The 27,190-nt window shown below is 46.5% G+C and overlaps 1 protein-coding gene across 9 annotated transcripts; it reads right to left on the bottom strand.

The window, feature by feature from the left end:
* Window positions 1-168: 168 nt before the first annotated feature.
* On the bottom strand, window positions 169-26,241 carry LOC117234474 (PDZ and LIM domain protein Zasp). 9 transcript variants are annotated; one of them, XM_033495725.1, is made up of 17 exons: window positions 25,790-26,239; window positions 15,777-15,928; window positions 15,521-15,692; window positions 15,299-15,435; window positions 15,123-15,223; window positions 14,620-14,782; window positions 13,956-14,168; window positions 12,386-12,571; window positions 12,196-12,295; window positions 11,774-11,920; window positions 11,125-11,178; window positions 10,199-10,325; window positions 3,800-7,583; window positions 2,969-3,155; window positions 2,763-2,883; window positions 2,556-2,671; window positions 169-2,446 (listed from the first exon to the last, which is right to left on the bottom strand). In XM_033495725.1, exons 1-17 carry the CDS (start codon window positions 25,892-25,894, stop codon window positions 2,369-2,371), a joined length of 5,943 nt encoding a protein of 1,980 aa, XP_033351616.1. In that variant the 5' UTR covers window positions 25,895-26,239; the 3' UTR covers window positions 169-2,368. The 9 variants fall into 9 exon arrangements, with proteins under 9 accessions (XP_033351616.1, XP_033351613.1, XP_033351608.1 ...); XM_033495722.1 differs by lacking the exon at window positions 14,620-14,782 and adding an exon at window positions 9,620-9,664 and having other exon boundaries at window positions 3,800-3,950; window positions 13,956-14,178; window positions 25,790-26,225; XM_033495717.1 differs by lacking the exon at window positions 14,620-14,782 and having other exon boundaries at window positions 13,956-14,178; window positions 25,790-26,241.
* Between the last annotated feature and the right edge of the window lie 949 nt (window positions 26,242-27,190).

The raw sequence follows: 27,190 nt of genomic DNA, 5'->3' as shown, positions 1-27,190 counted from the left end.
ACCTAACCGCTATTTATGGTTGAACGAATGGTTTCCGCGATATCGAAATGTTTTTTGTTTCTTGATTTATTTCTTAGCTCGCGGCTATCTTAGATCCGTCGTCGAGATCTTTCTGGCAAACGGAGATCCCTTTGGGAAATGGATATGAAAGAAACACCTGGACAATAATTTACATGAACATTTTAGTTTATTGTAAGCAACACGTAACACGGATACAGAAGCTCGTGCGATATTCAGCTAGTAGTCGATCTGATTAATATTAATACTAATCGTAAATTGCGCCCGTTATGATATTGCCTCGGTCTATCACGATCGAACATCGAACGTTGGGATTGCTTTTCAGGATCGAAGGGACATTCTTTCGATCGAATTGGTTCCTCGGTATTTTTCTTGCACGTTTACGCAACGTATTGCGCGAACACCGCGTGTTCTTACTCACTAAATTATTAACAATGTACGCTTAAACGTTTCCCTCCGATTTGCGAGCTTCGCTACCTAATATATCATCTTATCGTAGCTACTATACGACACGAGCCTGTAATAATGGCACAGAAATCGGTAACCTTTTCTAAAATATTACATGGCAATTGCTATCAAGCGAGAATTTCTCGATTCTCGAAGTCAATCTTTTCTTCGTATTTTAATTTTGCCGCATATCCTGAAACTTAGACACTTAAAATCTATTCAAGTAGAACGAGAAGCGTATTTTCCACGTGTCTGATCGTTTGTTCGATTTTACGCAAGCTTTGCGAACGTGAATCGTCAAAATTAAAACTACCTTCTTGGTGAAACGATTGGCCGACTAAACGACTGGAAGAAAATCGAGCCTGTTATTTCGCTCGTTCTCGATCGCCTGATTTCAGACTGGCATAGTTCCGCTGGATGATTTACGGCGAAATTCGCATGTATGGAGATTTTGACAAGTGTCTCTATCGTTCATTGGTAATCCACACGTACACCATAGATATTCGTTGTGACTTACGACGCAGAATCACCAGTCAGGTATCCGTATATTATTAGATGTTGAATTTCAAATTTGACATTAAGAAGTGATCAACTTAGACAGTCCAATAATCGCGAGAAATTTATCGAAATTGGAAAATTTCCGAAATCAGGGACAAATGTATCGCAGCTTTTATCTTCCGCATACTTTGAATCATTGGCAATTAGATCGCAAGAGGGTTGCTTGTCACAATTTCCATCGACAGCTAATCCTCTTCGAATCTTCAAAGGATTAAGCCGACATTTTCGTGTTGGATACACCTTGGTAATGCGAAATATGCGATAATGCCAGTAATACTAATTGCTTGGATGACCTTTGCGTGATTCGAGCAGGAGACCAAGTCGGCGTGTTTATTGTATCGTTGCAGAATTTTCTGCGGCAACGATTTTACGAGGTATTCGAGACCTGTTCGCCACGGAAACGTGATTACTCGCCGCAAGCGAAACCGCAAGGCACAAGGAGTTCGCGTCTCATCGATATCTTACGGCTGCTTGATCCACCAATTAGTCGTGGAATGTCGAGGCAGCGAAACTCGAGGAACTTTGCCGACGCAATGACCTCTTAGGAAGTTCTTCTTCTGTACTTTCGTTCAAGCGAGTCTCTAATCTGCGAAATCGGAAGCACGAATTGCACGAATTACGCGACTGTATTTCGCTTCTGACGAAGACTTTTCCCCTTTCCCCGTTGGAATTAATTACCAAGCAGCCTATAAAGTCGGTTCGATACCGAGTCGCGACTATTTGCCGCGAGGATACGACTTTATGGCATGGATAATCGTCGACGCGATAATTGTCATTTTGGCCGAACGTAGCTGAATATGTAATTGTCGGTATAATTACTTAGGTAGTTACATGGGCGCATGTAAATAGTATTTATCGTAAGTGAGCACGAGCGCGGCCGATCACGGCAATTCGAGGAACGTGATCGTTCTGGGACTGCGATCCTCGAAGTACGAAGGACACTGTTTCTAATTTTCGATCGACTTTGCCGACTTCGAGGTGTCCTGCTACTCTAAGCAGCGGAAGATATTCGAATATCAGGGAAATTGCAATTAATCGATAGAATTAGATTCGTTCGTAAATAAATATATTCGCAAATCGTCCTACGGTTATTTCACGGTCTTGTCAGCGTCAATTCGTTGGGTTAGTTGTCGTCGATCGAAAACATACAACAAGAACAAGAAGTAATCACGGTAAATTATAATTTGTGCAGAAAGAATACGTGCTCGTAAAGCTAAGATACGCGTTTTCTTTGTAATATTTTTCGTTTCTCCTATTTCTTTTTCCAACGCCCCCGCCCCCTTCCTCCTTTCTTTCCACGCTCCCCTTTTTTTCCTCGTGCGTTAGAACGAAAGAATCAATCGTTTTAACGTGCATGATTTTTGCAGAACGGACGACCGCCTTTCGCGTAGAAACTTTGGCCCTCCAGATTCTTCTTACACATCTGTAACACACAGATACACACCGTTAACGATTAAAATACGTTTCTTTGACTTTCTCCGCTAGAGATCGATCGGTTTATTTCGAGAAGCATTCTCGCACTAATTGCGTACCGTGCAGTTGAAACACTGGCTATGGTAATTATTGTTCAGGGCCTCCACCCAGCGATCTCCAGCTTCGACTGGGAATCCACACGCGAAACATTTCGTCGTGAACAATTCGTTCCAATCTGCGCAATAACGTAAAAGGAAATTCAATTTTTTAACGTGTTTGCTTTCAAGTTGGCTCTTTAAGTGAAGAATTGAGAACATTTAACCAACCAGCTTCGCAGTAGGGCAATCCTTCTTCGAGAAAGAACTGACTGTTGCCAAACAGCTTGCCACAATAGGAACATTTGAAGCATTCAGGGTGGAAATGTTTTCCAATTGCGTTCAGGCAGTCCTAGAGTCGTAACCATAAACGGATAAACCGATGAGTTTCTAAGCTAACGTTATACAGATTTAAACAGCTTTTGCGAAAAACTTACGCCTTTGATCTTGTTGTTGCATCTGTTGCAAGATGGGGCGATGAAACGTTCGAAGCAGTATTCGCAATAGAGTTGGCCCTTCTCTTCTACAAAGCCGATATCTTGAAGAGGTCGACGACATTGGGTGTTTACGCAGACGAAATGATCGGGGCACCAAATTTGTCCCAAAGCGGTGATGAATGGTCCCCTGAATAATCGCGATGATTACACATTTTTCCAAGCCGCTGATGGAAGCTAGTATTTTGATACGAAAGAAGCAAGACGTAGCACAGCAAAGAACGATTGCCCGTAAGACAACTATTTTACGAACCTTATGCACTCTTTGTCGTTTTTACAGCACACTGGTTTTACGACGAGACCATTTGACTTGTGATTAGTATTTTCTTCGTTAGCTGTTAACATCGTGCAAACAAGTGAACATTGTTAATCACGTCAGAACAGGATAACGAATTAAAGTTAGACAACCAAACAAAACAAGTTTTGTCAAACAATACTCGTAAATCGTAACGCACTGCAGACGTTCTTTGGTATTTACAAGCAAACATCACCGACTTTCTAATCTAACGGTATCTCCTGATAAGAGGATCGGATCAAATTTGTACACAATGAAGGTGTAGCCAAACTCTGTCCAACAAAGTGTTTAAAAACATCATCAGTCAGATAGTCCCTTCCCAAGCGCATGTCGATGGATCGATATTTAAAACACGAGGAGCTAGAAAAGCGACTCAACCGTCGTCGTTCGATGACGGAGAACAGAAAATATAAAAGGGGGATGCGGCAAACACTGAAAAAAAACAACAAACGGAACACCTAACAACAAAGGGGGAGTACCTGACGTAAGAGTTGCAATAGGCGCACAGGGGCAATCGTGATCCCGGTCCAGTTGCTTGATTTAGGATGCCCCTTCCTCGCTTTGGCGCGCTGCTACCAGCGAAAGTTCCGCTCTTCGACCCGGCACCACCGAGACCACCGACTCCGGTACCTAGATCCGGGTGGGATGACAAATTTGGTGGGTCTACTAAACTGTGGGTATTACTAGAGGGTTCACAATGGATACCGTCCTGACAGTAATTTTGGGTTCCACATTGATTTCCGGTTTGACAACGGTTGTTAATCGAACATTGATCACCTGACTGGCAACGGGTTTCGGTGGAACGACAATAGCTTTGGGTTGTGCAGCAATAACTCTTAGTCTCGCTGCAGCTTTGCTTTTGGCTTTGGCTCTGAGCTTCGGGCTTGTACAATTGCACGGTGGGAACGTTCTGGCCAGTTTTGGCAGTCAGTCGTGCGAGCTGCCCACTCAAATTAGTGCGAGGCTTGTGGATAGGCTGGAAGGAGTTTTTATTCTGAGAGCAGGCAGTGGAAGTGTCCTCGTAGGGTAAAGGGATCTGCGGGAAAGGAAGCTTTGCCCTCGATGAAGGTAGACCAGGTTTGGAGCAGGGTGCCACGCAAACGGATCCGTCGGGACACGGTGACACGCAGATTCCGCTCTCTGGACAGTTCGGAATATCGATCTCGCAGGCAGATTCTCGGCCGCAGCGACCAGATGGTTGGCCACAGGTTCCAGTTTTCATGCCAAAGCAAGGCGAAACGCACACTCCCGAGCGATCGGCAGTTGGGACCACGCATACGCCTGATTTTTGGCAAGAGGTATTCGGTCCTTCGCACGGTACCACTACCACGCCTGCTTTGGTACCTTGATCGGAGTGAGCTTTGCAAGGTAATACCGTTACACCGGTGTCTGGACAGGGTTTCGATGCTGGAGTTCCGTAACTAACGTGACGCACTTCCGTCGAGCTGCTGTAAACTGGCTGAACAGCGGAGCTCGTTTCCGTTTTCGAGACCATGGGACAGAGCAGCGAAGGTTTGGAGGGACTCGTTCTGCTAATGGCACATACGCCTTTAGGTGGTTTCTCTCGTGGTTCTGTTCTCTCTGGCAAAGGCCGAGCTGGAACTCTTCTCTCGCATCTCTCGAAATCTTCCGTGACTTCGAGCGATCTCTTCACCACCGATTTCTTCTCCTCGCTCGTTTCCTCGCTGGTCATGTACCGTTTTTCTTGATACTGAGCATGAACCGCGTCCGTGGGTTCTTTGCCTGGATCGTCGGTGCGTTTTTCGTCGAAGTCTACGGTCTTGGAAGCGGCGTACTCGGCGTGTCTATGCCCGTCGTCGGTGTCCTCGTCTACTTTATAAGACACGCTCTTTTTAGTAGGGAAATGTATCGAACTTCGCTTCGTTGGTGGAGGATCTTCTCTGATTCTGGGTGCGTGAGCCTTCACGTAACAAGGAGGAGGTTCCGGAGGTCCTTGAGCAGGCGATTTAGACCTTCCTGGAGTTGGAGTCGGAGTTCTGCTCGGCACATACGTGTGACTTTCAACCGCACCTCTTCTCATGGCCACTAAATTTCTTTGGTACGACGGAATAGTGTCTGGTTTCTTCAGAGAAGCGGTTATAACTTTGCTACTCGGCGTCTGAGGTCGCGATCTCACCGGAGATGGGGAAGTATCTCTCAGACGAAAATCAGGCGGAGGAGTAGGCAAAGGTCGAGGAGTGCACGGTTTAGGCGGAGGTTCCGTTCGGCTGCTTCTTCCCTCGCCGTATAAGATATCAGCGGGAGGACAATGAGCGCTTCCGTCCGGGTAAAGCGAGGGTGTCTGAGAACGACTGGCGATTTTCTGGTCCTCGGGTCCGATCTCGCGACTAAGAGGCGTGTACGGTCGTTCCGGAGCGATCGTGAGTGCTTCCTGAAACGGAGAAATCGGTCGAAGTTCTTTCTTGGGCGGTTTAGGTCGACACCTATGGTCCAAGTATATAGTTTCCTCCGTGTACACTTCCTTTACGCTGCTGGAAGACGTACTGAGAGGCGTGTATGGTCGATCAGGCGCGGTCGTTAGAGCGTTCACCATTTCAGACTTCCACTCTTTAGGAGTCGAATTCTGAAGGGCAGAATGAGGTATCGGTTTCGGGCCTGTATCAGTCTGCTTCATAAATTGAACGCGTTTTTTATTCGTTTCCATGATTTCCTGAGCCGGAGGATACTTGGAGCATACGCGTCGATCCCTCGGCGCTTGTTGATCCCTCAGACTTTTGTGGACCTGTACCTGTTCTCTTAAACTCTTCTTGCGCTCATCTTCGATGCATCTTCTTCTGACGCGTTCTTGAACCAACACTTCCTCCGTGATCTCCTCGTAAGTCTCTTTGATGAGCTTCTTGCGTCCGGGAGTGTCGCTGTCGGCTTCCGTCACTCTTTCCTCGCGAACGACCGTCCTTCCCAGAGGTTGTTCTCGAACTTCTTCCACTTCTTCCTCACCCTCCTCGAAAGTCACGTGTCTGCTTCGTTCTTCTTCCTCCTGTCGTTTTCGCTCCTCTTCCTCTCGCCGTCTTCTTCTTTCTTCCTCCTCCTCTCGTCTCCTCCTTTCTTCCTCTTCCTGCCTACGTCTCTCCTCCTCCTCCTCCTCCCGCTTTCTCTCCTCCTCTTCCTGTTTCGCTTTCTCTACCATTTGCTGCACATCCACGGCAGAGGTGACCACTTCGGCAGACTCAACGACCGTCTTTTCTTCAGCGTCCTCGACGTCTCTTTCCACCTGAGTGGTGGTCCTTCTCGTGTAAGTTTCTTCTTCTTTTTCCACCGTTTCTTCCTCCGTTGTTTCCTCTCTGGACTCCTCTCTAGGTTCCTCCACCATCGGAGTATCGGGTCGCATCGGTGACGGTTCGACAGTTTTCTCTAAAGTCATTTTCGTCTTCACGTGCATTCCATCGACATCTTCCTCCGACGTCTCCGTTATGAAGTCGTGTTCTCCTTTGATTCCTACGGTGCCTTCGTCTTCGATCTCGTCCGCCGGTCTCAAGTCTATTACCTCCTTGTCGATCTCGGTCGTCTCCTCCTTCGCTTCTTCTTGCTTTACCACGTGTTGTGTCGGCAGCGGCGGCTTCTCGCAGATAGTCTGTTCGCGTCTACAAATTTCCGCCCGGTACGAACGATGCTCTTCCCGAAATGGTTGATTCCTCTCGCATATCCTTTCCTCCTGACAGATTTCCTTCTGATGGAACTTCTTGCACACTTTGGGAGGCTCGACCCCGCTGTAAGTCTGCTCGTACAGATTGCTGCCTGTCGTAACGGTGGCTGTCCATGGTTTTGGTATAGGCTGAACGATTCTGGTAGGCGTCAGAGATCTCCTGACACCGTCGGTCGAGCCTGGTCTCGATGTTACCTCGCCTCTCGACTGTTTGCCGGTGGTCTCCACCAGCTCCACCTTTCTATACGCTGGACCTGGACAACTGACTCGATCCATCGGTTCTTCCTCGAAGCGATAGCACTGTTTCGCGACCCTCTCCACCTCCCTATCTGTGCTTTCGTCTCTCTTCCTTGTCAGCGCCCTCTCGCAGGCCTCGATGCAGGCTTTCTTTTCTTTTACCGCTTGTCTACTTCTTCGATCGAGGGCAGGATTAGGATCGATGTACAAAGGACTGGCAGTGGGATAAGTAATATCTTCGATCGGCTTTGGGGGCGGCCAGGTCAGGCTTTTCGATTTTACAGAGCTGGGACGGTACTCGGTCTTGGTGTCCTCGACGATCTCGTAATAGTAGGACTTTTCGTGGGTTTCCGTCGAGCTTTCTGGGATCATGATGTTTCACGGGATCGTTCCGCAGGAGGGAGATCGATGGAATTTTGCCGGGTGCACGGTCGGAAGCGAGCAAACGGAAATCAGATTGCACGAGGCACACAAAACGTTTGACACACGCGTTTGATAACACAGGCGGTAGGTGGGAGTTTTGGGGCGTGTTAGAAAGAACGAAAGAAAAACAAAGAAATCAGCTGTGAGTAAGAAGCACATTGACCGATACGTGCCCGTGATCCTTTTGTCGTAAAGCAAGTTCATCTTGACGATCATCGAATATTTAACTGAAAAGATAATGGGCTACTGGATCGCGGGCACGTCCAGGATGCTAAATAAAAAGAAGCGCAGCTTAAGAATGAAAAAAGATAACGAACGATAGCCAGGATCAGGAAGTTACACATTTTCGTGATCGGCTGGCTGCGTTCAAGCGATGAAAAACCAAAGCTCGTGATTAAAGCGATTGATCAACGCGTTAATTAAGCGTTACGAGTGAGCAGACGCACTTCTCCAAAATCATTCGCCACTCGAACACTCTGTCACTGAACGATCTGCAGATTCGAAGATCAATCGCATCTCTAGACGATCGTAAAAAAAAAAGGGAACACGAATTTCGAGCGCTGTGGGTTAGCATCTCGACCTTGAGTGCACCTCGAAGGAGTCGATGCGAAGCTAGGAAAAAATGTAGTTAATCAACGGTACTTTGGAGGATCTTGAAGATGCGTGTACGTGTGTATACGTCTATGTATCGTAATATGTATGTGTGTGACATGAAGTGGTAAAGGGAACAACATGTATCGAGCGAAGAGCGCTTGTTCGGCTTAACTATCGCTTTATTTCGCAATCGCAGTAAGTTCTCAACACTTTACGAGAAAATCATTTGTCGACAATAATACACGGCTCGAGTCACGATCTTTTTAATTTCGAAATCACCGATTCTTTCGATCGATAAGACAGAGAACCGAACAATTGGTGAACGTTGAACAAATTCTAATCCCGTTTCGAATCGTTGTATTCGAGATTAAAGAAGAATCGCGAGCATCGAACGTAAATAGTTATTTGCATAGAATTGGACTGTTCGATTCGGCTGTCAGCACGAAGACGACGACGGCGTAGCTGAGAGCTACCGACTCATGCGAATGTGAGGGAGAAAGGTCTGGGTTTCGGGTTGAAAGATGGACCGGCTGAAAAAAGATAAGAAAAGAAAAAATTATGTCTGGAGGAGCATGAACGGAGTATGACTTTTAATCGAAGTACCAATTCGATTTCCGATTTCTAAGCCATTCTTTTCGCTCGTATAGAATATCGTTCGCTATCAATATCGTACGTGCGAGTAGTATAAGAAAAAAAATAAAAAGTATTTATACAGAGGAGATACCATCGCGAAAAATAACACATAGTAGTCTCTATCGAAGTCTCTTCATCGTTACGTAAGATCTTTCTATCGAAACAGGCTTGACTCATTTATACGCTATTTAGGTCTCGAATTCAGTCGTCCCAGTTTTCTTTCCGATCAGCCTGCATCGTCGTTGCTCCATAGGACCCACCACGATCTCGATCGAAGTTCAAATAAACGTGTCACCCTGACGACCGTGATCGTCGAGAATGTCTCGCGATGTAGAATGAAATGTCGCAGCCCTCAGAAATCGTCGTCGACGTCGTGAAAACGACGAGCGGATGAAAGCAAAGTTCGACAGAGAGCTTGCAAACGACAGAAACGTGACGGCAAATAGTTCGAATGATCCGTCGATCGTCGTGAACGCGCTTCAATGAACGAAGTTGCGAATAGTAACAGATAGATAGATAGATAGATAGAGATAGATAGATAGATAGATAGATAGATAGATAGATAGATAGATAGATAGATAGAGAGATAGATAGATAGATAGATAGATAGATAGATAGATAGATAGATAGATAGATAGAGAGAGAGAGAGAGACGGAAAAAAAAGATAATGCGAGGGACACAAGCCAAATGGGGCATATTAGCCAAAGCTAGAAACTCGGTCAGAGGATTTGGATCTAATCGTCGTACCTCTGAAGGGCACATTTTTTGGCTTTGGTAGTACCGAGAAGAGACCTATTTGCAACAATCGAAGACACAGTGAGGCCAAGGATAATAGGCGGGTCCCGCCATTAGGATTACACCGATCGACCAGAGATCGTTCCTCCAGATACCAAACGAGAAAGTCGAACTTGTCATCGGTAATTTATACGACCGCAATTTCCGCTTTTGTTTCCTGCTAGCGTTCCGGGTTGACATGGCTCTGGCGTGCCTGTCGTAATTATCGCTAGAATGCTGGCGTCGCGACGCGGAATTTCATGCACGTAACAGTCGAGGCGAAAAGCAGAGGTACTTCTAAAATCATGCTACTACGGAGAAGGAGCTCAACTTTTATCTCTTTCGTCTTATCCTTTTTATAGATCTCTTTCCGTTTTAACGAGGAACGCAGTTACATAACGCGATCGTCAATTATGTAATGACAAGTCGTAAGATGGAAGAACGATTTCACGTACGTCTAAACGGCGATCTCGACGATTCTCGTGGTCACTTTTCCCTCGTGATTCTTCAGCGCGAGTCTAACCGCGATGTATTACGAAGAAAGAAACTTACCGGTCACAGTCTGACTCTGAGGTCGTGGTAGAGTGCTATTTCCTGTATTCGCTAGCGGTGGTGATGATATAGTAGTACTCGATCCTCCGAAGGGTTTAGGACCAATTAAATTGTTCGATGCTGGAGCCTGCATGATAGAAGATACTCGATTATTTATCGTTCTTGTTCGATCAAAGCACGATCATAGTACAACGATACGATTAACAATATGGTTGTGTGATCGGAACAATTAACGGACAATGATGTTTTGCATTTCAACAAATAACAACGAAGGTACACGTAGAATTTCGTTAGATGTGAGATTAGTGAGGCGTCGTGGCAAACAACATGACAAATGCGATGCATATTGCTACGTTTAATAAACTAGCGTCTACGTAACGAGTCGAGAATTTCGATTAGCGTCAGAAACGAACGACGAACACTGATAACAATTATATTCGCCGCTGCCTTGACATCACGTTGCATCGACACACAATAGAAGAAAAAAAAAAAGAAGAAAAAAAGAACAGAATATACACGGTCTTATCTCAGCAATCGCGCGGCATCGCGATCGTAGTGAAATTTTCTCCACACGCTGGCATCGTTCTCTGAAAAAAGCGACAACTTTGAGTGAAAGCACGGTGTCAGCGACGTTACCCTTTCGCGCACTAAATCACGAACTCAACGGAAAGTTACGAATTCAAGCACAACGTTCGCGATATATTCTCCATGCTCGAATCACACAGCGAAGGATTTCGTCGACCTTCTTTTTCTTTCTTTTTCTTTGCGTTTAAACTTTTCGACGTACTTCTCTGGAGAACATATCTGGTATTCAAAGCAGCGGCACCGCGGACAGCGTGATTTTCATCGGATCGCTAAGGACGTACCTTACCGAGCGTAAGGTTTCGAGTGTGAGACGTTTAAGACGAGTCGCGTTGGGACATTACCTGCACTGATCGGAAACTGGGTGGATTGACGGGCGAAGTGCCAAGGCGGGTGGGCTGTAATACATAAAACGACAGAACCATGTCACGTGGAAGTGGCAATTAAAAAGGGGAGAGATTCGTGGCAGAGTCGAGGCAACACGCACACTCGTAGTCGCGCCAGGCTAATTAGTCACAGCTTCGAAATAATCGTCGCCGACGCGAATAATTCAGATTTTCGACTGACAAAACCTATTCTTGCGTTTACTATCGGCAAGTACATTACAGCGCATCGGAAGGACGATCAGGTCGAATATCACAACGATGAATATCATCCGAGTGATTCATATCTCTTTTCTCGCCGAACATTGACTGTGTTTTCTTGTTTCTATTTCGCTCGATCTGGTTTTTTATATCGATACATATTCCTTCTTGGCTTCGTTCGCCGCGTCTTTCTAACGACTGTTTACTTTCGAATTTAACTCAGAGACAAGATCTCTCGGATGTCCAAGTATCGTTGAATTCGTCGACGACGAAACCGCGATCGACGATGCCGATCGAGACTCGATGAATCGTCGTTCGCATCGGAGAACGTTTGGGTAACATCTCGGGAGAATGTCGGAGATTTAACGACGGTCTTACTGTCGGATAAAAATCACCGGTATTGCCTAACCTCTGTACAACCGGTCTGAATGGTGATCGTGCTCGTAAACGTTTTCGATTCCCAGTGGCAGTTGTCGTTGCTGATGCAGCCGTTCCTATTCGGGGACGATAGCTGAGAATTCGGGAATCCGTAATCGGGACTCGTACGGTTGTAAGCCTGGAAAAGCAATTAGTGCCAAGCAAACACCACACGTGTTATCGTCTTAAAACTGTTGTCTTCCTAGATTCTTTGAAATTCGATAAAATCAAGTCGATTGGAAAGAACGATGCCCCGAGATATCAGGCAAGATCGAAGCGAACAAACGATCAACTCGGTGTCATTTGCGAGCGCGACAAGCAAAATTGGATGCGATATTTCGAAACTATATAGGAGGCACGTAGGAGAAAGGAAAAACGTGGATACGAGGACGCGATTAGGCGAAAAATACTTACGGAGAATGGTTGGGGCGATGATGCGTGATTACTCAAAGGTGGAGACAACGGTGCATTGGCGAGCGCAGCGGAAATCGTGCTCGCAGGAGCCTTTCCGCCTCTGTGACATTTAATTGACACTTTATTCAAATTCTCCGCATATTTCCATCGTTATTCCATAGGTTTCGTGTCGTTATGATATAATACTTACGGTGGTATGGTAATTGGAACCATGCCAGCAGGTGCATTTTGCCTGGCGACTAGTTTCGCGTGAATGTCGCAGTACAGTTTGTTGTTGATATTGTAATAACCGACGTTCTTCAGGGAGGTGCCACAGGTGGAGCATTTGAAACACTCTACGTGAAGATTTTTATCCTTGATCCTTACGAACACACCCCTGCGGAAGAGAATGTCCGATTAAGGTGACGATATATCTTTATCCGTTTGATCAGTTTTAATAGGTGCAAAGTGCATTGTTGTCGGATGTGCCACGAGTTTTTCATCTAAATATTCAGAGGGAAAGAAAAAAAAAGGGGGGCGGGATTCGATACCTCGACGAGAGAGGCCGAGAACACAGGGGTTGACACGTTGTATCGTGGTGTTTCTCAAAAACTAACGTCTGTTCGTGGTTGCGATGCCGTGTTATGTGAAATGAGTCTTAGTTAATCCGTTTGCATACTCTTTCAAGAAAATAACGTGTGCTTGACTCGATGGAAAAATTGTACGAAATACTTGAAAATATGTATGCGTATCGAACGACGCAACGAGAAATGTTCGTAAAGCGCGGGCAAAGTTACTCACGGAACGTTTAGAAGATGTTCGATTTCTCAAAAAGGGCGTAAGAGGTTTGCAAAAAAGATATGTTGACAAAAAGTACTGAAAATACGTACAAAAAAACACAACATTTATACAAAAAAGGAAAAAACACGTTCAAAAACAAAAAAGAAAAGTCACAACATCGAAAGCATAGTTTATACCATCCTGGTGATTACGTAACCAGAACAATTCGTCAGATAACGCATAGAATGCTAATGACAAGTCGAAGAAATGCGATGGTGGTCGAAGAATGATCAGACATACGTAAATCTTGCTAATCAATTCCCATGAAAATTAAGCAAGAGAAGCTCTCACAATTGCCAATGATTTCCACACTTTTCCGCCGAGTAATGAGAATCGCGAATAAGAAGATACGTCCTTTTTCCAAGGAGCGATACTGACGACGATAGAGGCGACAGAGAAAGAGATAGATAGATAGATAGATAGAGAGAGAGAGAGAGAGAGAGACAGATTCTGTGCTTCCATTCAAAATACATAGCGACAAAACGTGCACGTTTACAAACATCGATATATATCGGATCATCGATTTACGATGGACGAACGCGGAAAACGCACATTCTCGTTTTACTTAGTCGAAAAGCGTTTCGGGATGATACTAGCGTACGACAATCGAGCAAAATCAAGGCGGCCATCATTTTTGCGTACTCTTTGTCCGGCCAAGAACGTCACGTTAGGAACGAGAGTCACGATTCGCAACGAGACACAAAAAAGAATGAAAGAAGCAAAAAGTCCTGCTACAAAAATACTTGGACGAATGATCGTATAAAATATCACGGAATCGCGAGCTCGTTCCCACCCACACCCACATACGTGACATTACTTTTTTTTTTTTTTTTTACGGGCGAGACACTTAATAGAAGCGACATATCGTCGAGAAGCTAAAATTCTCCGGCCCATTTCGACCGTGCAAGGGAAGAGAGGATTTCACGTAAATATGTAGTTACACGAGAACTCGGTCGCAGTTGCTACAACGAACAACCGATGACGCCGGGGAGGAAGAAGAGGACTCCTGTCGTTGCACTTGACGTTTCGACGACGGACTTTCATTGTAATTGACGGCCGGTATACCGTGCAGGGCATGAAATAGAGGCGTGGGTGATCTCGGCGAAGTGGCCCTTCCGCCAACGGCATGGCTCACCGACGAGTAAAACTCTGTTCTCGGAGGTACTACGACATGGAAGTAGAGAAACCGTACTGTGACTCGACCAATACGAGAAATTTGTCTAATAGCCGCGAACAACTAACGAGCGAATTGTTCTCCGTGGGAACATTCTCTGTCATCTCTTATCCTGCGCGTGAACGAATTTCTAAATCGTATCGGATACTTCTGATACGATCTCTCTTTATAATATAACGAGGACGAATTTTCTGCTGCCAGTTGCAATTTAAGACGGCGGAGAATTATCGTTCAGAAAATCCGATTCGACGTTAGAAATCGGAGCATAACCGCGCCGCTCTCTTCTTTCGTGCGTCGAAAGGAAATGGTTTCGTGGTCGCTGCAACTATTAGAATCGTCACGGTCCTATTTCCTTTCTCGTTCTCGATGTCTCCGGTCTGAAAGAAATAAAGTAACGACCGAGGGGACGATGCGCCTCGGCGCGAACTTACACGATGAGCCTCTCGCATTCGGCACAAATGTTCTGTCCAGGTGGAAGGCTTGATTGCGGCGTCGACGGTTGCTGCTGCTTGGTTTCGGGTGCCGAGACTGGCCTCAGTCCTGCCAGGGCCGGCGAAGACGGCGTAATCACGCCGCTCTGCGCAGTTGGCTCCGCTATTTCGCAAAGAAGTTATCGTACCGGCATGCACCAGACTAACTGGAGCCAGCTGATCCAGTCGAAAAATCACTGGAGAGAGACTCTTTATCGCGCGTTACGCTCCTTTTAAGAAACGTTTGTTCCACGCTTTGCGCTCCACTACCGTTAGCTTACTTACGTTACGACTCTCCAGAGATTTTTCTTAGCTTCGTTTTGTATAAGACGTTCGACTATTAATAACAAGACAGAAGTAAACTCGAATTCGTTCTCGATAATTCGACAGAATTCCACGAATCTAAGAGGCGTCGATGTATGTTTCTTTGCTATTCGAATTTCTAAACGCGATTAACTACTAACCGGGTTCCGGCGTCTTTGGTTCTTTGTCCGCTTCCTGAACCATCTTGAATACCTCGCTGTTCTCCGCGTTGTAGTTTTTCTCGTTCTTTTTAAAGTTCACCCTGCAAACAATCGGCTCTGTTACCGTAAACAAAACTATTCCTGCAATGGTTACGTTCTATCGTAGAAGATCTTACCCAAGCACACCACCGGCTAGAACTTCCGCTTGCGCCGAAAGAGTTTCCGCGATAGTCTCCTCGCTATATATACCCACCGGGCTGTTGTACTGTTTGTTAACTATAGATTTGATCGAACCGTCTCCCGTTCCATTCAGCTGCAACACGCGAATAAACGTTCGTTAGATGGTTTTTGGCGTTGCGTCCGAAGATTCTCCGCTTCTTTAACCAATTGACACTAACGAATGGCTTTGGACTGAAGTTGTGACCGCTTCCGATGTGCGATCCATCTTGTTTCTTGGCTGCCAAGGATGTCTTCGTAACTGGAGCGATATTGCCAAGCCCTGCGGTGGGCGATGGCGACGGCAGGGCCGAACTTATCGGAGACACGTGTGGTTTCCAGGTACTACCGCCTCTGCGAACGACAGTAACGAGATAAACTCACGGTAATAACCGATCGGTCGGAAAATGTTCGAGTCGCAGTCGCGTCTGTTGCTACCTCTGTATGGTCAACTCGAAGTTGTTGCCAGCTCTCACGATAACATCCTGCGCGTCCTTGTGCCTCAGATTGTACATCTCCGTGTTATTGACCCTGATAACTGCATCGCCGGCCTTCAAACCAGCCGCTTCCGCCGGCGATCCGGTATTAACCTGCAATGCACGATGTTTACTCAACAAACGAATATCGTGTTTTTCCCTAAAAATGATAATTCCGACGAATCAGTGGTCGATACGTGGCCCATTTTCCAGGGATACGCAGACTCTGTCCTCTGTCGAGGAGACGTTCGGAAGACTCGAGCCGCTATATTTAAGTGCATGCGTTACACCTCGAATGTCGGATACTGTGCATCCATTCACGCGAGGACGTTCGAAAAAAGAAGGTTTCGCTGAGAACACGAGCAGGAACGTCGAAGATAAACCAGGGGGAGCCTTATTGAAGTCTAAGAATACGTTTTTTGCTCGATCTAAAACCCTCCTGCTGTTTATTTCTTGCTGTTCATTAATCGTACACGAAGCTTAAATGCTTGATTATCGTCCTTTCACGCTCGCGGATCTGCCCGTACGTTCTCGAAGAAATCGCCAAGTACGCTTCGTGAAGAATTCTTTCCAGAGGTTCGAACGGCCCAATCGCGACACTGCCAATCGTCGTTATTTATGCATCGCGCGGTTTTATCTTTCTTCGCCTTAGTCAAGTTCAACAGACGCCCGGCGATTAAGGAAATGAATTACCTTGCGTGATCAATGAGTCGCTTTAAATCATCGTAATTTATCGCGTAACACCTCGCACACTCTTTCAACTGTGATTTTGCTGCGAGTTAATTACGCTATTAATATATTTGGTAACCAGTATGCGCAGAGGATACGCGATCCGCTTTGCCTCGTTGCTTTTGCCCATTGAACGAGACGCTTGATCTCTTTTCGGCCAGCGATTAAGAGTAATCGATACTTTCGAGAGGAAGAAAACGAAACGAAAAGCTCATTAAGAGAGCCTCCTACAGTTAAAGAGTCGGCTCTCGTCGTCTCTCCTTTCTTCCTTCGATGTTCTGACGGAATCGAATATAATTAATAGACGCGCATCAGACCGATCCAGGCCCTAGTTCTTTCTATAAATAGTAACCCGTACGTTCGTTGATTTATTATCGTTATTTTTATTAACGGATCTCGTACACCGGAGAACGATGCTTTTTCCACGCTGCCACGTTCCTTTTATTTCCAGTCTGTCGAGCTACGAATAATTTTTCCAGTGGTTGAAGAGAGCGGTTGGGCCCGATTCTTACGCACACACGTAGGCTCTCGAGCAAGAGGTTTTTAACGATCAGCCGTGTGGGCTTCGTACTTAAGCTCGCGTCACGAAGACGAAATCAGGGCAGAGGGTGAGTTGTTCGATTTGCACGTCTGCCTCCAGAAATAGGAATGCGAAGTTGCGTCATCGTTGTTGCCGTAATAGTTGGATACGTTTGCTGTGCACGTTATTATCAACAGCGTGGCTGTTCGAACGAGGGTGGGGAATCATCGGTGTTTCGCGTTCCGTGAACACTGGCAAGAAGACCGCAGAGCAAAAACGATACCGATTCGCCAGACGCGGTTAATGGTCAAGGAACTCGTGGCGTTCTTCTCTGTCCCTAGGTGCACGAAAACGTAGGACGTGGACGTAAGTCAGGGTTAAGCTCGGTGGGCACCGTGAAAGCCTGCCTCTAAAAATAGTCTCGGACCGGTTTAAAAATAGGCCCCGAACACATACGCCTCTTATTTGTACGTATACTCGAGCAGCAGGCCGAACCAACAGTTAGAATGCATCAAGATGCAGCATAGTCTTATACGTATGACATATTGGAGCCCAGGCCGTGTATTCATTCTACGAACGCTCCTGCCACCGCGTGAACCGCGATGAATGAACGAGTACGCGCGGACATACGTGTTCCGAGCGTACACCAACTCGGGCCGCAGCGCATGCTTTGGGTAATAATAGCGTCTGACAATTTTGGATAAAGTATACTTTGCCTCTGCTGGCCTGACCGCCTCGTAATGGAGTATACTAATTTCGTAATTAACCGGCCGGGAGGCGTGTTCAATGGAAAATGACGCGAGCTTCCCTCTACATCGAGCGTCGACGTGCGATTTCGTAGAATCGAATCGACGCTGCTAGGTTTATTTTCCTTCGGGATAGAAAGTGAAACTCGCTAAACTGTTAATACACGTCGTATCGTGATCTTGAACGAAAGCGTACTCGTTACGAAGTACGCGGGTCGCGTATTTGTGACGAACATCCGTGACTTTAGTAGCTACGGAGCTACTGAACGTATTATTAATAACGACGTATCTAAAAATATATGCCGAAAATATGTGTGACGATGCAAGTAGATGCACTTGAATGCAGCGGAACCGAGAGCGAGAATACGCCAAGGTGTACGAGGTACGCATTCCAATGGGCGGGTTATCAGAGACGGATCCATCCTACCTTCCATGCTGGAATGCATTTCTCTTCTTTTTTCTTTCTCTCACTTTGAGGACTTAAGGCTCGTTCATACGTGCAATACTCTCGAAAAACGTGGACAGGGAACGGGCCTCGGTCAGTGACACCGGTTTTAATCGGACCAAATGAAAGGGAACGCGCTCGATGGAAATAAGTCACCGATACTTTCGCGTCTTCGTCTCGTTCTTATTTCGCTATTTTAACGTCGTGCCCGTTATGAATTTCATTGCGATCGAATAACAGTACTAATCGTTCTGCTAATGGAACAGCGTGTAAAAATACGACGAAAACAGAGAAAGAGAGAGAGAGAGAGAGAGAGAGAGGTCGGAATTCTATTAGAATTACCGGTGAAACGCGACTCTCAGCGTTCGTCCATGTAGAATGCAAGCGTGGAATTTCAAAGATATTCTTTGTATTCGAGAATCTCGACGCGGGAACTTGGAAACGTTCGGAAGCCATCGCGTTCGTCCAACGTTTTCGATTATATCGTATCATCCCGTTTCTCGCGACTTCGTCCACATAGTCGTGACGCATAGACCGATAAACTTATCTGCCACATTCGCGAATACTCGCGCCACTCTAATTATATATTGCTGCATACATAGGTCGGAATGGTTTGCGGCCGCGGGAACAGGCAAAGTCAACGGTAGCCTCTGTTGTCCTAAGGTAAAGCAGAAGAAATAGATAGTGACGTCAGGCCGAAATTATCGGCCTACGTTCGATCTGGCCTTATCTTTTCGAACAAACTGCACGATGCTATTCGCGCGCAAGATGTAACAACATACATACGTACGTACGTACGTATCCAAGCAAACGAGTCTAGACGAGTGTATCGTTCGCGTGTAGCCGAGTCGTAAACCTCCTTCTACGGAAGGCTGAATATCGATGACGTCCGTGCCTCTAGAGACCGAGGTTCTACGATTTTTCGTAATGCAAAACGGTCGACCGTGTCGAAACGCGTTGATACATTTTGATCTGCCAAGCGAACGCTCGCTTTTCCTTCGTTTCATCGCCTTCTTCGTATTTGCTGTAATCGCGACGAAGCGACGGCAACGTTACAACAACAGCGACGAGACGTAGACGTCTTCTCGGAACGGTGAGTAAGTGATTACGCGTTTCGATAAGGCAACCAGGAAACGGAGTGCAATGTATGCGTGAAAGTGGATTCGATTCTCGGAGGTGCTCGTGATTAGGCTCGATGACACACTCGAGCCGGAAGAGCGTCAACGTCAGCCACAAAGGATCCTTGTTAGATGCTGCTCGAGAGAATCGTCGGCATAGAGTCGACGACTCGAATAATCGAACGCAAGATGCGCCAGTCTCTCTCGTCGATGACGCGAAGCGAGCACTCGGAATGAGCTCACCTCGCTTCTTCGTCGGTTGATAAAGAAAGCGACGGAGGAGCGCGTGTAGTCGATTAGGATTATCGCGGCAACGTCTACGTTTTCCATTCGACGTTCGCATTTGGAACTCCAATGACATACAAGTAGCGATATGACGCGTGCTATTTTCAAACGCGGAAATAGACTCGCGCAACGTGCGATGTTTCTCGATGCAACAGCATTTTTCTCGGACGGATTACAGTTCCATCAGCTACTATGAAAAACGTTTCTCAAGCGAATCTCAAGTTCGATGATGTCGTAATAGCGATGCGATCACGACGGCGAGGGTGTCGTATTACCCACGAATTCAAGAGGTGCTACTCTAGAAGAGACAAACATACGGCAGAAGACTGATTTCTGGTCTGACTTTTGGCAAATTTCCCACAACTGCCTCCCACTGTGTCTCTTCATTCCCGAAATCGAATCGGCATTTACGATGGCGTTCCTAAATCTTCGACTTCGTCATCGAGATACAATTTCACTCTGCCTTGTCTGGCTTTCCTCATTTGTCTCGCGAACAATACAGGAAAAGAAAAAATCCTATATAACGCGATATCCGAGAACTTCCTCTTTCTTTCACGTGTCGTTTCTAAGAAAGACTTCGACGATCGTTACGAACGATATCCCAATTACGCGCCTACCTTCAGAACTGTGGCTAATTAACGATCGTACACACGACGTTGCGTGTAACGATAGGTAATTTCCAGAACACAGGAAGCGTGAAAAGAAACGCGCCAGTGAAAATGAGCCGATAGAAATCAGGGGGAAAAGACGGTGGCAAGACGAGAGGAGGGCACACGCGACTCGTCGTGCCAATAATCGTACGAGATAAAAGAACGCCATGGCGTCGTGAAAACGGTAAAAAAGTCGAGGAATTGGGAGGAGGGGTGCGCAGTAAGAAATAAAAGCGATATTTTTATATCCACGGGTGTAAGCTCGTCTGTGGCGTCCGCCACCGGGCCTCGGTCTCTATTAATATCCACGGGCCGGGCTTCCTTTCGGCCTCCGCAGCAATTCTCTTTGCACCGACGGACCAACGATCGACCACCGGAAAGAGAAACTCCGATTGGAAAAAAAATTTCGTGTCGCATCTTCGGGCTTCCGCGAACGTCCTTCCGTTACGTGACTCGTCGACCAACGACATTTCAATACCAACGATCGTTCTACAAAAGGACGTATAATTTTTTTTTTACCAATGCCGTCTCGAAGAAGGTTGAAAAAGAAGGAGAAACGTTTGCAAGCCCGTAAAAGAATTCGCGGATGAGTAGTTTCGAGTATTTTTATCGCAAACTTAACGATTACGCGCCCGTGTCCTTGGCTGCATTTGCATTTACGCGTAAAAGGAATAACGTATAGCGAGCAAGTCTGGTTGCTCGGCGAGTGGGCGATCCGACGATTAAAAAGCCGTACGTATTTTAAACGCGTTGATATAAATTTGTCCGAAGATCGTTTCCCGATGCGTACGAAAGGACGGTGCGGCGGTTCGAATTGCGAAAATACCGTATGTCACATCGATTGTCATATCGACAACCTCGCCGACGTTTCCCGTCCATGGGCCAAATGTATTTTCGTACCGTGTGCAACGGATTTCTACATCTCCGAGAATCTGTATCTCCAGAAAATCCGGGCCAAAACTCCCACGAACTTGCACGGATTTTCCTCCACGACGGCGACCTCGTCTTTAAAAAAATGTCAATCTTCTCGGATGTTTGTAGAAGGATAAAAAGGACTTGGATAGTCTGTCGATCGATGTACCGTTTAAAAACCCAAGATAATATTATCTGCGAGTTCTTGACATCTTACGAGAGGAGCACGACCCCTGAATCTTCTCGGCAATTGTGCCAAGTTTAAAGCATTTATTTTTCAGCGATAATTTCGCTCTGCCTTCTCGGGTCCATGAAAGCAAGAACTTCGGTCAACGTGCTTTCACGAATTACGTAATCACGCAAATAGTTCAGATGCTATCGAGTACGATAGCTGGTCAGCAACGAAGATAATCGAATAGTTTATTCGAGCTGATAACGAGCAGGTCGGTAAACAACGTTGGGTGCAATTGTTGCCAGGTAGTCAGCGGTTGCCAAGCTTTAGACCAGAGCTACGACGATGCCAGAGTTCTTCGATGTGTACGGATGATGATTTATCAAGCAGATATCAGTCTCGAGCACGGTTTTCGTTCCGAAAGACGTTAAATCATTTTATTACGATCCCGATACTCGCAAATCTTGGTACAGCCGTTCGCTCTCTTCCTCCGCCTCTCCCTACGCATGGTAGATCGTACGGCGATCTATTTTCTCGGGTTTGATCCCAGCTTCGAGGAACAAATCTCGTCGAATGCGGGCTTCGTGGAAAGCCGGAAACTCTTACGTGTCTTTTTCTATCGCTCGTCGGAATTACGAGGTTGCAGCCGGTGCGAGGCAGCTGGCGACATCCTGCGCCAGCTTCGAATTCGCGGTTTGCACCCCGCTGTTTCTGCCATCGCTCGTAAACAAATCGGCCGCACAACTTTTGCCGCGCAACGATTACGTTCTCTTTACCGTGTGCAACACGGAGTTAAGCACGAAGCCGGGCCTCGTAGACATAAACAGAATTCACGAACGGTGACTCGACGCGACGGCTTATTTTCGATAATGACGAAAATCGAACAGCAAAAATATCGCTGTTCTCGATACAGTGCCGTTCCCCTTTCCTCCCCTGCACTCCCCACCCCCGCCCCGCCCCGTCCCTCTTTTTCTTTCACTCCATTTTTCCCTCCATTCCCATTTCTTCGTTTATTTTTCTCGTTCTCTACAGCCCGTTCTCCAAGCGGTTCTTGCCAAATGTATTTACGAAGATTTGCTTCTATGTTTAGTCGGGACGATGCATAATTTGCTTCGTGTTGGTTTCGCGATGCCACGGTACTTCATTTTTCAGCGGCGAATTCTGTAAATCGCTTTCTTCCCACGCGGCTGGCAAAAGCCCAGCTATTGCCACATTCGTGTGTTAACCTTTATCGGAAGGAAGTGCCTTCCTCGGATAGGCAATATGCAAAGATATTTTTGTCCGTGTCTGGGCTACCTGTTAACGCCAATCGTTGCGCGATATTATTGTCGTACTCTTTACCTTGAACATACGAAACCACTGGAAAAATAATATGTCGTAGCCGCGCGTTTAACGACCATAGTAGTTAAGTTATCGATTTTATCGTTGCGCAAACGTATTATTACAGACATGGACAATTATCGTCGAACCGTTCCTTAAAGACGATCGCACGATTATCCCGCAGTCGAAGGTATCTTTTCCTTTCGTTCGAGTTTCTAGCCTTGTCGAGTGGGCGCGACGACGCGTTCGACCGCCGTTTGCAAACGATACGAGGCTAGAACGAATCGAACGTAATCCCCGCCGAAGCGAGCCACCACCGTGCGAACGATAAGAAGTTATATCGACTATCCCCTGAACGATTCGCGTATGTTCTTTGTACTCGTTATCTCGATTTGTAATTAAAAGTTGTTACAACGATACGGTAAGAGAAAGAACGTTAATAAAACGCGTTATGGACGTGACACTATAATCGGCTAATGACACGAGAAATTTATGTCGAGTCCTTCCTCGGTACGATAATGCGACTCGTACGCATCGGTCGCCAACGAAATATCGCATAACAACGCGCCCACGTTGCACCGACCGCGTCGCCGCGGAATCGCGGCAACTCGCGCGCAAATACGCGCAGCTGTTGGTCGCAGATTACGAGACCGAAACCTCTGTCTATGTTTGTAACGTTACGTATGTTATGTATGTAAAATTAGTCGTTGTCGGAGGAATCTCGCGGTTATTTTGGCCAAAATGTACGAAAGGATTTCTTTATTTCGAAACATCGGAGCTCGCTTGTCAATTTCGCGGACGAAACGTACGCCTGTATCGTTCGTCAGAGTGAAAAGATTACACGCGTACGAGCACGTTTCGAGTTTCACGTAGTCGCGGCCCGTCGATAAGAGCGTTTCTGTCTCGCGTGAATCGCGCCCGACACTTCTGTCGTTTAGTCTCCCCTTTTTCTCGAGCGAACAAGCAGGAGACGCACGTGCTACGTCGACGATTGGTATTTTTATCGATCGACACAAGATCGCTCCCTCCGACGAAAAATTTATTTTCGCGGTGACCAACGCGGTCCAGGAAGCACGAAGCCGTCGACGACATCGTCGTCGTCGTTGCCTTCGTCTTCGTCGTTGTCTTCGCGAGCGGGGCTCGACCCGGCTTGCGCGTTTCGCAAAGGCACCTTCTAGAAATAGAACGCCCAAATAATTTGCCTCGGATTACCAGCGACGCGACGCTACCTCTCTCTCTCTCTCTCTCTCTCTCTCTATCTCTATCTCTCTCCCTCTCTCCTTTTCCCTCCTCTTTTTCTCTCTTTTTGAACGTCTTCGATGCATCGATTTTTAAAAACGTTCCTTCCTCGATTATTTCACCATGTAGATATTCGCTCACCGTTATTTCTCGTAGGTTTCAAAATATTTTGTTTCGTCGATTCTTTAAACGCGCAAACGCGTAAAAAGGCAATGGTATGCCAAACATCTTCAGAAGTCTACGAATATGTTTACCCGATGAACTCAGCTAATAACCTTTAAATAGATTCGTACGCTAAGGCCCACTAAGTGACCGGTTGGTTTGGTAAATACAGGCGACGATCGTCGTTGTCACAAAGCGGCGAGCGAGGCGTACGTTCTGAAATTGACGATGTCGAAGAACCGGGGAGACGTCGGATTAACGCGAGAGCACGATCTATAAATCCCGCTAATGGTTACCGCGATGAAATGGCAAACTTCGTTAAAGCAATTACTCGCGATTAATTTGTAATTGCGTCGGGTGGGAGCGTTTGACACCGGTAAACTCGTATTTCTCTCCTTTCCGAGAAACTCGAGGGCGGCCGGACGTCGTATTTGCGGCCTCATAAAATAAACGGAGCACGTGCTGCTAAGAAGGCCAAGTTCGAAATGTCGATTGTAAGATAAAACTGTTGAACGTTCGAACAGAATCCGCTTGCGTTTCGCGATCGTTTGGCGAAAAGCGCCCTTAAGGCACACCGTGTTTTAAGTTATGTGTCACCTCTTCGTTAACAGGTGGTTAGTTGAAATATTTCCTGATCGATGATTTATCGCGTACGTTACAGGTCGCTCTTAAAATACGTATTCTCTTGCTCAACGATAATAAACACGAACGCGTGTACGTACACCGAGATGCTGGAAAATTTACAACGCCGATCGACATAACATCCGGCATGATATTTCGTAATTAGAGTCATTGAATAAAATCGACGTCGAAGTAAACTTGAAGAAAGTTGAAAATTCGCTGGAAAGTCACGGCGATAGTAGCCAAAAGCTTCTCGTGTTACAGTACGCTTAGTCGCCAAAACACGGTGGCGACGACGGTCCGCGCGTTTCGCACGTAGTTGGCAGCGATTTCTACCGATGCGCGTGAAATAATTTGGCGTTTGTTAGGCTATTACGTAATCCCCACTTACAGTCCATTATGGCGAAAAAAAGACAGTTCTCGTGATCGTTGAATACGTTCAAAGAATTAAATAGCTCAGGCTCCTGTTATTTTCGAGATTTCGTCATGGCCGCTAAACGTCACGGTGATCGGCGTAGCTACTCGTTGAATAGAATTTCATTGAATTTTATCGTCCACGCGAGTTTTTTTTTTACGATAGCCGATTTTTACTACGCAAGAATTATCTCAGTATGTTTGTAAATTGCGTAATGTTTGTAACACACCTATAGTAATGATCGGTTGAAGACGAAGTCTTTATCGTCGTACGTCGATATCATACGTCGATAATGACATTTCATTGGCGCAATAAGTTTGAACGATTTCCAGTCGCTTTATCCGAGCTATCTGATAATCGTAATAAAAAAGACTGACGATTTTTCACGCTTATTGAAACGGGCAGATCGATAGATAGCCAGAAGAAAGCCACGATAGTCGCATCAGGCGCTGAAAGACCGGAATGTCGATGCGTAAAACACGATTGTTCGAAATTGAACGCGTTCCTATCCATCTAACGTTCTATCGAACTTGGAAAGATCCATTGCGACGTATCCACGTTGGAAATTTCGAAGCAATTAGTAAACACCGCGAACGCGTTAAAGAATATGTCGGCTAAGATAAAAAAAAAAAAAAGCTCACCTTTTGTACGACGAGCGGTGTGCCAAAATCCTTGCCTCCCTGAAGACGAAAGCCCCAGGGGGATCCGTCGAATCTGGAGAGTTTGACGTTGATCAGCTGGGCCATATCACTATCTTTTCTTTGAGCGGTTGATAAAAACTGAATCCTCTATGGGCGACGAACAATGCGAAGAAGTACGAAACAAGTTGGCTGGATCGTCGATACGTCGGCGAGACCGATTTCCTATCTGTTACGACTGAGTTCGAAACTAAAGGCAGAATATGCACGTTGCACCGGTCACGGTTGACGGCTGCCTTTGCGAGGCGAAATCGCGCGGTTGGGAGAACGGCACGTACGTTCCTGAAGAACGCGCAGACCGGAGTAAAGGTACGGTACAGCAGACGTCGAGGACGGTCAGTCGGGCAGCGGGGCCTGCCTGGCTGCCTTCCTTCCATCCGATTCGGCTTTGCCGCGGTTCTGGCCAGGGGCGGGGATAGGGATAGAGACCTAACACGCGGGTAGGAACGAGACCGCGATCCAGAATTATTCGGGGAGGGAGTGAATGGAAGGTGCGACAAAGAGGAAGCTCCACGTTTCCACGCGCGAAGGAAAGAAACTACCAACGAGATGCATATATCTGTTTCGACTGTGTATCGCGGCCATTAGATACAAAGGGCAACGATGATGCGGGAGACGATGACGCGGCCACGGGGAACGATGATTTTCGATTAAAATGCCTGGAAAAGTACGACGCGACGAAAGACGATCTTGGGCAAACGTAGAAGAAACGATAATTACGGGCTCTTGCCAGATCGTCCGAGACGATGGATTTACAAGAACGGAGATGGTCGCGACGAAGAACGATAACGAGGAGAAGAGAGGAACAGCGGTTTGCGGAGCCGGAAACAGGGGTTGATAGGGTAGCCAGCGGAGTGGAAGAAGGTACGGAAATGACCTCTTTCGCGAACGAGGAGGAAGCGTCGTAAAGAAAGAAAATGGAGAAAGGAAGGAAAGATAAGAATGAATGAGCTAGAACCGAAATGCGAAAGGGAGGGGTACCGGGGAAGGAAGTAAAAGAGAAGAGACGAAAAGCAGACAAGGATAAAGAAGGATACGCGGTTGTGGTGGTGGTATCAGGATGGCATTCCCGACGTTTCGTTTCTTCTTTTTTCCTCCATTGTACCTTTCTTTCCCCCGCAGCGCCGATTCCTACCGCTCCATCTTCTGTCATTGCTCCCAATGCTTCGACCATGAAGAGAAGCACCTTGCTCGCCACACTGTCCGCCCATGTACTTCTCTCTGCGATAATTTATTCTCGATTGTACTTCGAACAACGCGATCGACCGATTAGCCTGCACTGCAATCACACACTACCGTCTCGCTCTTCCTATACGATATCGAACGAAACTTTTATCGCTTGTA

The sequence above is a fragment of the Bombus vosnesenskii genome, unplaced genomic scaffold (genome assembly GCF_011952255.1).
Source record: "Bombus vosnesenskii isolate JDL3184/JDL3185 unplaced genomic scaffold, Bvos_JDL3184-5_v1.1 scf7180000013305, whole genome shotgun sequence".
In the NCBI taxonomy this organism is placed as follows: domain Eukaryota; kingdom Metazoa; phylum Arthropoda; class Insecta; order Hymenoptera; family Apidae; genus Bombus; species Bombus vosnesenskii.
This window is presented reverse-complemented; position numbering and strand designations above follow the sequence as displayed.

Coding starts and splice junctions, on each gene's coding strand:
- LOC117234474 (XM_033495725.1), bottom strand. CDS start 25,894: ATGGCCCAGCTGATCAACGTCAAACTCTCCAGATTCGACGGATCCCCC. Junction 14,783..15,122: donor ACCAAAGACGCCGGAACCCG/GTTAGTAGTTAA, acceptor TTTGCGAAATAG/CGGAGCCAACTGCGCAGAGC. Junction 2,884..2,968: donor GCAACAACAAGATCAAAGGC/GTAAGTTTTTCG, acceptor TTACGACTCTAG/GACTGCCTGAACGCAATTGG.